General features: G+C 41.5%; 1 protein-coding gene across 1 annotated transcript; it reads right to left on the bottom strand.

The window, feature by feature from the left end:
- Positions 1-3,546: 3,546 nt before the first annotated feature.
- Positions 3,547-5,235, bottom strand: LOC127328581 (protein neprosin-like). Its single transcript, XM_051355174.1, has 5 exons — positions 5,227-5,235; positions 4,944-5,141; positions 4,798-4,854; positions 4,546-4,692; positions 3,547-4,094 (listed from the first exon to the last, which is right to left on the bottom strand). The coding sequence occupies exons 1-5, from the start codon at positions 5,233-5,235 to the stop codon at positions 3,711-3,713; spliced, it is 795 nt and encodes a 264-aa protein (XP_051211134.1). The 3' UTR covers positions 3,547-3,710.
- Between the last annotated feature and the right edge of the window lie 9,095 nt (positions 5,236-14,330).

Raw genomic sequence — 14,330 nt, 5'->3', positions numbered from 1 at the left:
TCGGTGGAATGTCGTCTAATAGCTTGCAAGCATATGAATGGTTCATAAGAGACCACATACCACGGTACGAGTAAAGAGTACTTGTCAGGAGACGAGGTTGAACAAGGTATAGAGATACCGATGATCAAACCTCGGACAAGTAAAATATCGTGTGACAAAGGGAATCGGTATCGTGTGTGAATGGTTCATTCGATCACTAAGTCATCGTTGAATATGTGGGAGCCATTATGGATCTCCAGATCCCGCTATTGGTTATTGGTCGGAGAGAGATCTCAACCATGTCTACATAGTTCGCGAACCGTAGGGTGACACACTTAAGGTTTGATGTCGTATTAGTAGATATTGAATATGGAATGGAGTTCGAAGTTTTGTTTGGAGTCTCGGATGGGATCCAGGACATCACGAGGAGTTCTGGAATGGTCCGTAGAATAAGATTCATATATAGGAAGTCATTTTATAAGTTTGAAAATGATCCGGTGCATTTATGGAAGGTTCTAGAAGGTTCTAGAAAAGTTCGGAGGGACTCCACCAAGCTTGGCCGGCCAACCCTAGGGGGTGGAGTCCCAGGTGGACTCCACCTAAGGTGGCCGGCCACCCCCTCCCAAGGAAAGGTGGGAATCCCACCTCAAGTGGGAATCCCACCTTGGGTAGGTTTCATGTCATATGGAAGGTTTTGGTTTGGGGTCTTATTCGAAGACTTGTAGACCAACTCTTGGGGGTTCCACATATAAAAAGAGGGACAAGGGGAGGGGGCCGGCCACCTCAAGCCATAGCCTTGGCCGCACCCCATAGTGGCCGGCCACCCCCTCTCCCAAACCCTAGCCGCCCCTCCTCCTCCACCTCTCCCGCAAACGCTTAGCGAAGCTCCGCCGGAGATCTCCATCAACACCGCCACCACGTCGTCGTGCTGCCGGGATTCAAGGAGGATCTACTACTTCCGCTGCCCGCTGGAACAGGGAGAAGGACGTCGTCTTCATCAACACCGAACGTGTGACCGAGTACGGAGGTGCTGCCCGATTGTGGCACCGTCAAGATCTTCTACGCGCTTTTGAAAGCGGCAAGTGATCGTCTACTGCAACAACGAGATCTAATCTCGTAGGCTTTGGAAATCTTCAAGGGTTAGTCCCGTTCATCCCCTCGTTACTACCGTCTTCTAGATTGCATCTTGGCTTTGATTGCGTTCTCGCGGTAGGAATTTTTTTGTTTTCTATGCTACGAATCCCTACAGAAGTTTGACCAAAATTCTTCATGGTTGGGTTCTAAACAATGTTTGGCATCCATTGGTGGTCTTGGTTTGAAATTTGAAGTTGGTTTGTGAAATTTCAAAAAGTGGAGGGAATCTAGAATCTGATTTGAGGTTGCTACTTTGCATGCTTATATTTAGTGTTTGACTTTGAACCATCAAGTTTGACTTTGACCAAGTTGTTCACTTTCATAAGATCTTGGATGAGGTGCCAAGAGTTGAGGTGGTTTAGTTTAAGAATCTCTTAATAAAAGGGCTCAAAGTGGGTAAGATATTAAAAATGGCACAAGTGACCATTATCATATGCAGTTGAATTTTGATATTTCCTTTGCTTTGATTTGTTTTTCTTTGATGCAAAAGTGTTTGTTATTGATATATTGGTGTTTCACAAGAATTGGCACAAGCCAAATTGGCCTAGGTCAAAGTTTTGCAAAATAGCCATAAGCACATGTAGGTGATGAAGTGCATTTTTCTTAATTTCTTATTTTCCTTTTCTTTGCTTCACTTAGGCATGGTCTATGGTCCAATTAGGGTTAGATTAGGTTTAGTAATGGTTTCAAACCATTTGGGTAGAGTATGAAGGCATAGGGCAAGGTTTGGTAATATGGCTAAGTGTCACATAGGTCTTTTTATTTTATTTTTGTTTCTTCATATTTGATTTATTTGGTTTTGAGAAGGTTAGGGTTTAGGGTTTTGGAAATATGTTCAATGCAATAAACAAACAATCATGGCAATAACACAAGGATTAGGTATGAGCACTATGCATAGCATCATATGTAGTAAAAGTTTTTGTTGGTTCCAAATTTTGGAGAAAGGAAATTCATTTTCTTCTTTGTTTGAAAATTTGGGATGTTACATTCTCCGTTAGGTTGAAGGTCGCAATGGACGAGCTCAGGACAGGGGCGAATACTGGACGTCGGACCTGGTGAAGACGACATCGGCAATGGATTGGTTGTCACCATGGATGGTCATGGCAAGGGCGAGACCTAGCCACTAGAGCCGGAGAAGATGACATCGACAATGGGTTGGCCGTGGAGTCACTGCATCTGGCTCCGACGAACCTCCAACAAGTCAGATTCGTCTACGACGAGCTCGAATCGGGCAAGGTCCTGCTGCCATGGTCGTTGACGAATGGAAACTTTTGGGGATATTTGTCGATGTTACACACGTTGGGATTTGTTACATATGTGCATCATTTTTATTATGTAAGTATGAGCAAAGTGGTAAAATAATTTTGTGTATATACATGAGAAATTCCACCAATGCTACATGTGTGTTCATGTAATGTTGATGAGTTAGGAAAAATTGTTGGATATTCTACATATAAATGTTACAAAATGATGTAACATTTTTGAAAATATTACACACACAAAAATGTTACGTTCGGAAAATAATTGTACAATTAACGAAATTTTGTGTACCATAACCGGCTGTAGCTACAACCCGCTGATCCCTAGCGTTCGCCTTTGGGCTTACTAGTCGGTATGTGGTATTGCATACTTAGAGGAGAGGGACATAGCTTTGACAAGTAAGGTGATGGAGCATGATCGAGCTTCTTACTGCTTAATCTATTTCATACTAATACTTGATATTCTTCGTTGTCGTTTGTTTTGTAGATCAGAATGAGATACTTCATGAGTGACTACCATTTTGTAGCCACTCTTAGTTGTGCTCTGCGGAGCGAGAACCAAGGTTTGGACTGGAGACTGATTTCTGGAACCAAGATATTGTGATTTGAGATTAATAGGTAATACTGCAAGAGAGTGCCATTATTTTTCTATTAGGTACAACCAGATATTAATATGTACTTTTGAAGTGTAGAATGTACCTAGCAACAAAACGATAGATAAATATGTGACATTAATTCATTTATATAGTCTGACTATGAATTTTTAGTTCTCCTATGGTTGGTTGCTCTAAAACTGAGTCTGTACCGTATGGCTTTTCTGTTAGGGCACTTTAGGTATGTGCCCTCATCAACATATCTTTTAAAGCATTTTAGATATGTACACTCATAGATTTATTTTTTTAAAGCATTTTAGATATGTGCCCCATAGGTATGTCCTATCAGGGCACTTAGACAAATGTGCCCTGAATTACAATGTTTTAGGGTATAGCTATATTGTGCCCTGAAGCAAGTGCCCCAAAATCTGTACCGTGTTGTACTGTGGACGCTAAACTTTCTTACTCACTTTTGCATTAGACCACTGAAAAAGAAAGACAATTCAGTTGGGCAAGACGATGTAAAGTATATTGGCATTAGACTTTCCATAGCTCAACATAAATAATAAGCTCAAACCTCATAAGCCAGAAATAATAGGGAAAACTGTTGCTGATAGATTGCCCCAAATGAAATCGATAAGCATACTTTTGCATAAGTATAAGTTCAAAAGAAATGGCTGGCCCTACTCTACCCTCTTATTGCTTATTGAGCTGGAGTGCCTCTTAGATTCAATCAACCTCTTAGCTATGCAGGTCGCGGACTACAGTCCGGTCCACCAGACCCGCCGAACGCAACAGTGATGCCCGGCATGTCTTCGCTGTAGTCAAGTACGGTGAAGTCGTAGCAGCTGGGTGCGGTGTGGACGCCAAGGGTGAGTTGGTCAACCACCTGAGCTCCGGCGGCATTGATGGCAATGTAGCCCTTAACGACAGCAGTTCTGTCATCGCCGGGGGGGCGGCGTCCGTTGCCCATGACGGTGTCGGTGTGCTTGCCGCCGGGCCAGGTGTTGAGCACCGCGCCACCCACCACGTTCGCCACCGCCTCCGGAAACAACCATGGGAAGATCGGCCGAGGGTAGTAGCCCAGGTCCGTGTCGTTTACCAGCACGTGCCAAGGCCCTGCGGCGTCCTGCGCATTCATCGAACCATCAGCATAACCATTTATTTTTGTTTTTCTTTTTCAAAACGGAGGCCAACGCAATCGATTGACGCTTGCGGCTTTTTTTTGCATTTGTTTCTGTTTTGTGCGTGTAGCCACATTTGTTTCCAGCTCCGTTGTTTGCAAGGACTTTCACTTCCTCGATCTCTTGTACTGAATGTCATATTTGAATGCAATGAGTTGTTTGCTAAAACAAAGCATATCCATTACCATTACTTGTTAGAAAAAGAAATAATCTACTACTCCCTCCGTTCTTGTTTATATTGTGCCTAACTAGCGATTTTTTTCCTGCAATTCACTAGGAGCCTAATAAACTGGAATAGAGAGAGTATATATAATGTAATATGTAGGCATTTATTCCCTCCATCTCAGAACGTAATAGTATGCCACAGATAATGCATTACTAATTACATGTACATACCTTTGCTATACTGACTAGCACGTATGGTACATGATCGTTTACATCAGATGCACCATTGACGATGCTAGCTCCGAGGGCGATGTCCTTGTTTGTCTGAATGAACCCTCCGCACTGCAAGTTGTAGCACTGGCTCTTGCCACCATCGGGCTATACACATTACATTAAACAATATCAGGTTCAGATAGCTATATATGTTTCAAGAGCACGCGCGTATGCATGCATCGCATCAGACGTACGGTACTCTTTTCTCACCGTGTAGAATACGTTTAACCGAGGATTATTGTCTCCGCCGTTCAAAGAGGGATTAGCCTGCAAAACACGTACAGTACATAAAATATTTCATTTTAAATCGTACCTTGTATTTTACATTCTTATATGTTGCCTGCGTGTGTACGTACAAAGAAGCCGACGCCTATCTGGTTGGTGACGTCCGGCGGTAACTGGCCGGGCGTAGGGAGGAAACCGGTGTCCACGGTGCCACCGACGATGAGGAAGGTCGCCGTGAATTCCGAGCCGTGGACGCGCGCTGCCTTCCACACCGGCAGCAGTACATACGCACCGCGGTACGGCCCGTTCGCAGCAATCGCTACGGCGAACTGCACCCAAATCAAAATCAAAGTGAGCTTTCAACACACATGTTGTTATATTCACGCGCAAAGTTTTCTGTAAGTCCTTGTTTACTTCTCTCATTTATATTGCCATCCCAAGGGTTTGGAAACCGGAGGGTATTTGGTGAATCATTCTGTTTCACCCAATCCCGTCTAATCTTTGTAAATAGTATAGGCAAAAATAAAAGGATTTGTGGGATATCCAGGCTTATCTCATCAAAACACGGCTTGGTAAACAAACTATTGAGGATTTTGGGGGATTTAGAATAACCCCTCTCTGTTTTCTTAAAGTCTTAAATACACTTGAATACACTAGAAATAAACAAACCTAAAGAATATCATAATCATGTCGCTCCCAATACCGGACATGGCAACAGAATTCTGCATTCATTTAAATTGCTATGGCAATACAACTTGACAAATTTATATGAGTAGTTAGCAATGAATTAAACACTACAAAGAGATTGCAAAACAAAAGTGCATGTATTTCCATTCACTTTGGGGATTGTTTCACAACATGCAAACTAAAATTTAGACACGTTTCGTTTTTAGATCAGAACGAGATGCGAGAAATTCGCCTATATCCAAAAATTATGGAAAATTGTCAGAAGAAAACCAAAAACCAAATTTCGAATTCTGAAACAAACTTCAATCAAAATAAGAAATTTTGGATGAATGTCAACATTTATCTATTTTTGAGTTGGTATTGAAAAAAATCTGCAAATATGGTCTGAAATATGAAAATTTAGGCGGAAGCTAAAACCCTATGATAAAATCAGCAGAATTCCATTCAATGCACATAGTATACCTCGGTTCTGTTAGCGGCACCGGCTGTATCAGTCGGAGTCGTATTAGCTACATGGAGCGGTGGAAAAAAACCGGTGAGGTTAAAAACGGTTGGGTTCGTCCTCATGATGGGGATGCTCCCTATAGGACATTGCCTTCCGCTTTTGTGCCATTCCTGTTCCACAGGCAGCATCTTCATATCCAGATCTTCTTGCTTTGCCACGGCATTGGCTATATCTCTCATTATCTGCACACACATTGAGTTTCAGATCTATGCATACTTAGGTTCATAAATAAATTATGGCTACCCTACAATTAATTCAGTTTTTACTTTCTGCAAATAATATGTATATGCATAATTGGATAAGAGAACAAAGGTAGACCATCAGTTGGTACAAATATGAAGAAAATTCAGTAGCTTATATGCATAATTTGAGGATAATTAACCTGGTCTCTGGAGTCCTTCAGCAAGGGGTTATTGAGGCTTGGTTGCTTGTAGATGTCAACGCAGTCAATAATTTCACCGTTTTTGCTCTGTAACAAGAATATAGACAGTGGTAGACACATGCCACATAGACATGATCGACGGCAGGTCAGAGAGGGAACAAAATAATTATTCCCGAAATATAAGGAAATGGAAATGGAGATGTATATACCTCTATCGTCATCTTGATGTCTTTCGGATTGAGTTGTACCCTAGCATCAGAAACCGCGGCCAGTACCAGCTCGGCTGCGAAAACCACCTGCAGAAGTAACCAACACCATGACAAGTTCATCTTCAAGGTCGCCAAATACGTCGTGTTTTTTGAGTTTTGGCCGAACCCAGAAATTAACTAATGGATGTACCTACGCGTTTTAGCTCCATATATAGGCTGGCTGCATTACTAACTTTCTTCTTCCGCTTCCAGAGCAGCTGGCGATTAATCAATGCGCATTTAATTAGGCAATAATTATTGAAATACCTTGTTTCAAAAATAAAATAAATATTGAAATTGTATAGTGACCGAAATGCCCGTGGTAAAAAGAATTTGTGTGGTTGGTGTTGAGCTACATAGAGAACTTGGTGGGGGTACAATAGGGCAAAATGGAAGGACAGATCAAATACATTAAAGAGACGTAAACTAGCATATCTATCTCTATATTCATAGGAAAATATTCATATCAGCTGCTTAGCTGGTAGTTATCTGTCCACCTACGGTCGTATCCACAGGGTGGACAGGAGTGGACTGGGATTTTGATTTGGCCCATATGGCCATATGCTTTAGGCACGCAAAAGAAAAAGTCCAGCTCTCAGCCTTCTATTTGAAACGAGACAGCGCCTTTCGGTTTTTTGTGGTCCACACGAGACCGGGGACCGTGCCTCCTCTCGTCGCCGGCGACTTGCCGCCTCTTGTCAGGGTACTGCCTGACTGCCTGAAGACTCGAAGACAGTAGCTATAATTCGTCAGTTAAAGAGCGGCCAACGATTGAAGGATACCATTCTAGGGGAGATCAAGGATGACGATGCCACATTCATCGACATATTTGAACTTTAATTAAGCTTGCGCACTAATGCGTTTAAGCTTTGTAAGCTGTAGCTAGAAGTTGGAACAATGGTGATGACGCCCATTCCGCATCACGATGACACCCATTCCGCATCTCCAGGATGCTATTTGGGAACCTGAAGATACTCATCGATGTCGACGTAGAACCCACTATTTGTCGGAGCGACTTTGTCTGTAGAAAATGTGACAATGTGACCAGTTAAGTAGATATATATGTACTCTCCAAGACTTAATTAACCTATTTGCAACACAATCAGTTATGTGAGGCTTTCTATGGAGTTACTTTTGCAAAAAGCAAGTTATCTTTGTACAAGTCAAAGATATATATAGAGACAGAGACAGAGAGGAGAAACTAGTTCTACTCTGAACATTTAAAAGGGAATTTTTTGAAATGATTTAATCCGGTAAGGGTGCACAACTTTACTCACTCTATCTCCATTGATTCCCTTTGAGAGGACACTAGCAGAGGGTAGGTCTACCAGGATCTTTAACTTACTTTCGCGTAGTCCGTAAGTCATGCCATAAGGTCTAGCGCTATCGTAAGTCGGCCGTCTTTGACGCGGAACCGTCTACTGCAAGGGGAGGTTGGTTTTCACAGGAGTCCACCTCAATGTAACCTCACCGCAACACAAATGTTTTTCACACACTAATGTCTAGGCCAAATGAAAGGCCCAATCTATGTGACTCATGTAAAATACTAGGCATGCAAGTTAGTTAGTCAAGGAGTTATCGAGTATGGCCTCCGTGTGGTAGTACGCTCAGTCTTGATTCAAAAGGTAAGAACATGGTCCTAAGTGCAGGACAACGAGGCGAAAACTACCATCCAATGTGGCCTCTCATGTAGCCTTTAAGGAATGTTTACTACGCCAGAATTGCTTACCAGTGACGGGCGTGTTTTTCACACTGCTGACGGTAGAGGCGGGCGTCACGAGTATACAGCCACTGGTAATTATTGCCAGTGACGAGCATTTCTTACGTCGCTTGATCCACGTATTTGTGACTAACAATTTGCAGAACCGAGTGTCATCGGTAGGTGATGAGGCGGGGGTTCACAGTAAAGTACTAGTGACAACTACATATCAAAATAATAGTCAGCAACAACCAGATTTGGTGAGGATTGGAACAATATTGCCATCAATTAGTTGTTTCGACAACCACCACATCTGAAGGCATCAGTGATAAACCAGTGACACGATCATCCGCCATTAATAATGTACCTCTGACATGCAGTCCTACAACCATTCCGTCATTGGTGAGGATATTCAACAACTTCATTGACAATCAGAATTATGAGGTTGTCACCGGTACCGTGTGACCAATGACGTACATATTGTCGTCTGTGACGTCTATATTAGATGATGTCTGTCACTTCTGTTGTGATAGCGGTGACATTACTTAATTATCCGGTCATCGGTGCTTTATTTACCAGAATAAAAAATCAGAATTATAAATCTAGGTTGGCTAGCTGGTTGATATACAGTAATAAAATAATATATTGCAGTATTAATGCAAGCCAGCATGGTACGCTGGTCGATTTACACTACGCTTGTTGATTTACACGAATACAGAAATTTATTGTACTATTAATAAAATTCATATTGGTCTAAAGTACATATACAACAAATTCACCAATTAGTTTCTAGAGTGTATACATATTCTGAATGTCTTAACTACATCTTGTGACATACATGTATCACCTCTTTTGAAGTTTGTAGCACAACAAGTTTGAAGGTCGTAAACAATACTATCCCAGAAAAAGATCTTCATCTTCATGTGGATGATAGCTTCATATGGTATGTTCACATGGATGATAGCTTCATCTGTATCTTCATGTGGGTGATATCCTCATATGCCCTATCTTCAAAACGGCATCTACTGTTGCATGCAAAATAGAACAAGATAATGCTAAAGATAATTAAGCAACCATGTGATGTAGAGAAGTGTCGACAACCACGCGATGTAGAAGTATCAAAAACATACCCTAGCTCAAAATATATAATATTCAATGTGATATCTCAAAATACCAAGGCAGGATATGGAAAAAAAATTCTTTCTAAGAACTATAAAAAATGTTAAGAACAGAAATCATAGACATGATAAAATAGGTACCTTTGAAATCGACCAAATCAGTGTTGTTGGGTACCTGGAAAAGTATACGATATTACGTCACTATGCAGAAGATGGATTGGTGACAATTTGTGTGCTAATATTTAAGCTTCAGATAAGAAATAACTGAACCCCCAAAAAGTATGACATCAGATACATATATGCATAGATAAAAAGAGCATTAGTTTTTCTTACAACAGTAGTGTGCACTAGTTCTATGAAACATACATTGCAAATTATTCAAACCGATATCAAGGCATTAGTTTTAAGCAAACTGATGAAAGTGCATGGAGCACCCATGTGTGGTTTTGGTAATTAATGACAATCTCTATGGACTAATGTTTGCATTGAGTTATATTTGTAGGGGTTGTCCATAGATAATTCTTGAATCATATGTTGGCTTCAAGGTTGCAATAAGAAGAAATTGATGAAAAATATTAAGTGTCAAGTATGTCTTGAAGATGAAGATGAAGTGAGCCCTAAAGTTTAACTTCAAGACATCAACATGATGAAGAATGAATAAATGAAGTGCAAGTTCAATATGAGCCAACTCGAAGAGATCATTTTCTTGAAGCTTGCCATTCATATGATGATCATGGATATGTGAACTTGCTTCGAAGAAGAAGCTCTCCCATGGTGGATTATGGGGGAGAAATTCACAAGACTTCGTCAAGCAAGCACTATCAAGAAAGGCGTTCCATCTTGCTGCTGTCAAGATCGTCATCATCGAGCTCAAGAGGAACGTGCAAGGTTAAGATTTTCTCTTGATAGGGTTTCTTTCTTATCGTTCTCATGGTGTAGTTGGAAACCAGTTTATAGTTTAGTTGTTGTACTATCAAGAGGGCTCTCGAGTGAGTAACTCGATCGTATCCTTCAGAGAGCTCAAACCTTTGCATCTTTACATCATCTTTCATGGTTGTTATTTGGATCTTATCCATGTGATATTTTATAGCTTGTGTTTATTCTCATGACAAGCTCTAGTTCATCAAGAATGGTTTTTAGCATGGGCAACTTCTTGCATTTTCGAGGTTGGAGGTTTTTACCGGTATGCCTTTTTTAGATAGGTCAAACCTTTCATCATTTATTTATATTCTACCTTACTGGACTATGATGGTTCCCTGCATGATCTTGTAGATCTTGTTACTAGCTTTGAAACGAGTCCAAGATCATCAAAATCGGAGTCCAGATGCTCAAATTATGGTCATTCTAGTTTTGCTATTGGTGCCAGTTTTCCCAGGCCGGAAATTCCGGCCTAAGTTAGGGCCGGAATTTCGGCCCCCGGAAAATGGTAAGGATTTAGTGGCCGAACTTACAATATCCCCCCCCCCCCCTACCTGGGAAATTTCATTTTCCTGGCCGGAATTTCCGGCCCTCACTTAGGCCGGATATTCCGGCTTGGTATTCCCCAACGGCTCGATTTTCGGGGGGGGGGGGGGGGGGGGTATAATACCCCCCTTCTTCCTTCTTAGGCTGCAGCTTCTCTTACTCTCTCTCTCCTCCATTTGTTTACCTTGAGAAGCTTGCTCTATCTCTCAATCCCTCCATGATTCTTAATCCCGTTTGAGGGAAAAGAGAGAGGAGATCTTGATCTACATTTCTACCAATCGAATCTTTCTCTTTGTGAGTGGAATCCTCTAGATCTTGATCTTGGAGTTCTTTGTGAATTTCCTTTGTTCTTCCTCTCTTCTTTCCCCACAAGCTTTTGTAGCTTTGGTGGAATTTGAGAGTGAAGGATTTGCCATTGCATTTGGTGCATCGATTTGAGTTCTCCACAGTGATTCGTGGAAGTGAAAGTAAGAAAGTTGTTACTCTTGGGTTCTTGGAACCCTAGACGAATTTGAGGTATTTGTGGCGATTTCTTGGGAAACTCCAATAAGTTGTGGATGCGTGCCCCAAGCTTTGTGTAAGGCCCGGTTTCCGCCTCGAAGGAAATCCCTTAGTGGAACCGTGACCTAGGCCTTTGTGGCAAGGGCCATCGGAGAATAAGGTGAGGCCTTCGTGGCACTCGGTGTGTGGTATGACTATCGCATCTTGGGGTGAGGCCTTTGTGGCGGTTGTGTGCATCGAGCAACCACACCTCAAGGTGAGGCCTCTTGTGGCGTTCGGGAGCACTAAACCACCGCACCTCTCCAACGGAGATTAGCACTCACAAGAGTGTGAACTTTGGGTTAAATCATCATCTCCCGCGTGTCTCGGTTAGCTCTATACACGAGCTCTTTACTTATGCACTTTACTTTGTGATAGTCATCGTGTTTAAAATTATATATCTTACTATCACATAGTTGCTTGTATTGCTTAGCACAAGTTGTTGGTGCACATAGTTGAAATATAGTATATAGGCTTTGAGCTTGACAAAGTAAACGCTAGTTTTATTCCACATTTGTTAAGCCCATATCGTAAAAGTTTTAAACCGCCTATTCACCCCCTCCCCCGTCCCCATCTAGGCGACATCCGTGTCCTTTCAACTGATCATAGATATCAAGAGTGATGTCTTTTGCATGCTTCGAAACAAAGCAATCATTGACATGTTATAATGATTCATGACCAACTTAATTATATAAAAACACAGAAATGAACAAGGATACATCAGGTGTGCTAGTGAACAAAGCCTACCTCAATTGGAAGGCAAAATTCCTATGAGGAAGGGCTCTGCAATGTGTCGTCACCATAGTAGAAAATCCCACTTTTCGCCATGACTTGATGCTTGATGATGCTCACAAAGAGAGCTGGATCTATTCAAACTATTCATAGTTGTCAAATTCAGTTTGCACCATGCCCGAAAATATTTTGTGATGTCTTCACCCGTGAAAATTTCTCTTGAAAATGTATGAATTTGTCCGTTTGCCACAAAAGGCAGTAGTCAGCAGACATATCAGTCTTCTGCGAAACGCAACCGACACTGGACAATTTGAATGTCCTTTTCATTGATCTCGTGCTCATCGATTCCCTTGCCAAACTTGAAAACCTGAAAAGAGATTCACGTAGAAATGTCGAGATTTTAGTGCTCTCCGAGGATTCTATGATTCCCACGTAATCCAAGTAATAGGTTGTTCGCTCTATGGGTGTGATAATTATTAGGATCCAGTGGTCCCTGTGCAAACATGTGAGCAAAACAACAATGTATTAACCATACATAATACTTAAATAAACTATTTATAGGCCAGACACTTTCAGATTGTGATCACATGCATAATGAAATATCAATGAAATTCCAGATAGTAGCAGTTTAATAGGAGGGCACCAAATAACTCAATTAGTGCTTCAAACATATTACTCTAACAAAACATGTCCCAATGCAAAATGTAAAAAAACAAAGTGGGTGTTTGTTTCTATATTTTGTACATAGATGGGCATGCATGTGAGGTTTATTAAATCAGCACATGGATATATACACTAGTACATGCATGTACTTGTAACTATGAATAAAGTTTGCTTCTTCTCTATCCATTACTAGTCGTCTAGCTAGGTTTTTTTTTCCAAAAAATATGCTTAGAAGAAAAACTTAGTACAAATTTAGAGTAAGAAGGACTTACTGCCTCTTGTAGGGCAAGAGCAGGTACTTCTTGTCCTTATGAACTCAAAGTGCATTCTATAGGAACTCTACCATCATGTTGTTGCCTTTTACTGTCTCAATGTTATGCACGTTGAAGTGATAAGGATCAACGACTATGCAAACAGCACTCCTTCGTGTACTACAATTGGCTTGGTACATTGACCAAAAGCCTGACAAGCGAGGCATCGAGCACACTCTGGTCCAACATGTTATCGATATCCATGAACTTCAAAGTGGACTTGCCTTCCATGCCCTGGGTGGCAAATTTCTCCGGCACATTGAATGTTAAATGGGTGATGTATTCGTTGAATTCCAGATTCTCCCGTTTGTGATGCAAATCCCGAACTTTCTTGGAAAGGACCCTGTTAGCCACATTTTGCGAACGGGTGCGATATGGACCTATTACATGCTCTCCTTGTCAGGCCATAGATGCTACGGTTATATGATTCGACTTCTGCTTCTTAAACTTCTCCTTCTCTAGCTGACTAGTGTGGTTCTTCCTATTATTGGTGGCCATTGCAGGCCCATCTACCGTAGAGTCGCACCCGTTTTCAGGGACTACTGAAGCAGATGGCTTGGTCTTTGTGATAGGCCGGTGCGGGGGCAGGGAAATTGTATCTCCAACAAGTAGCTCCTTGTCTACAGCCATGTCACCTTACCCTGCCAATATTTTTGTCACGACTAAAAGATTTGCTGCTGTTTGGATAGTTGCCAACTTTTTGGCTTACCAATGCTTCAGTACCAACTCTAGTTCATTTTTTAGCCAATGTTGGCCAACTTGTGGCCAATGAATATGTCAACCACAATATTGGGTGTGTAATCTTGGGCACAAACCGAACACACCTAATATTTTGGTTGAGCTATTCCTTAGCCACAAGTTAGCCAATATTGGCTAAAAAATGAACTAGAGTTGGTAGTGAAGCACTGTCAAACCAAAAAATTGGCAACTATCCAAATAACAACCAATCTTCTAGTCACGAATTAAAAAGTTGGTAGGGTATGATTTGGTAGCAATCTAAACACACCCATTGACTAGTCAAAAAAAATTGTAGGGCAATATTGGACACAAACCAAACACACTTCAATTATGTTGCCTCGAGCGATCGGACCGCTTCAATCCTGTTCCTGCCAATTTCAACTGAACGGCTCAGATGTCTGGAGACCAGTAGCACGCAACTACGCTCTAGT

This window comes from Lolium perenne, chromosome 2 (assembly GCF_019359855.2).
Source record: "Lolium perenne isolate Kyuss_39 chromosome 2, Kyuss_2.0, whole genome shotgun sequence".
NCBI classification, from domain to species: Eukaryota; Viridiplantae; Streptophyta; class Magnoliopsida; order Poales; family Poaceae; genus Lolium; species Lolium perenne.
This window is presented reverse-complemented; position numbering and strand designations above follow the sequence as displayed.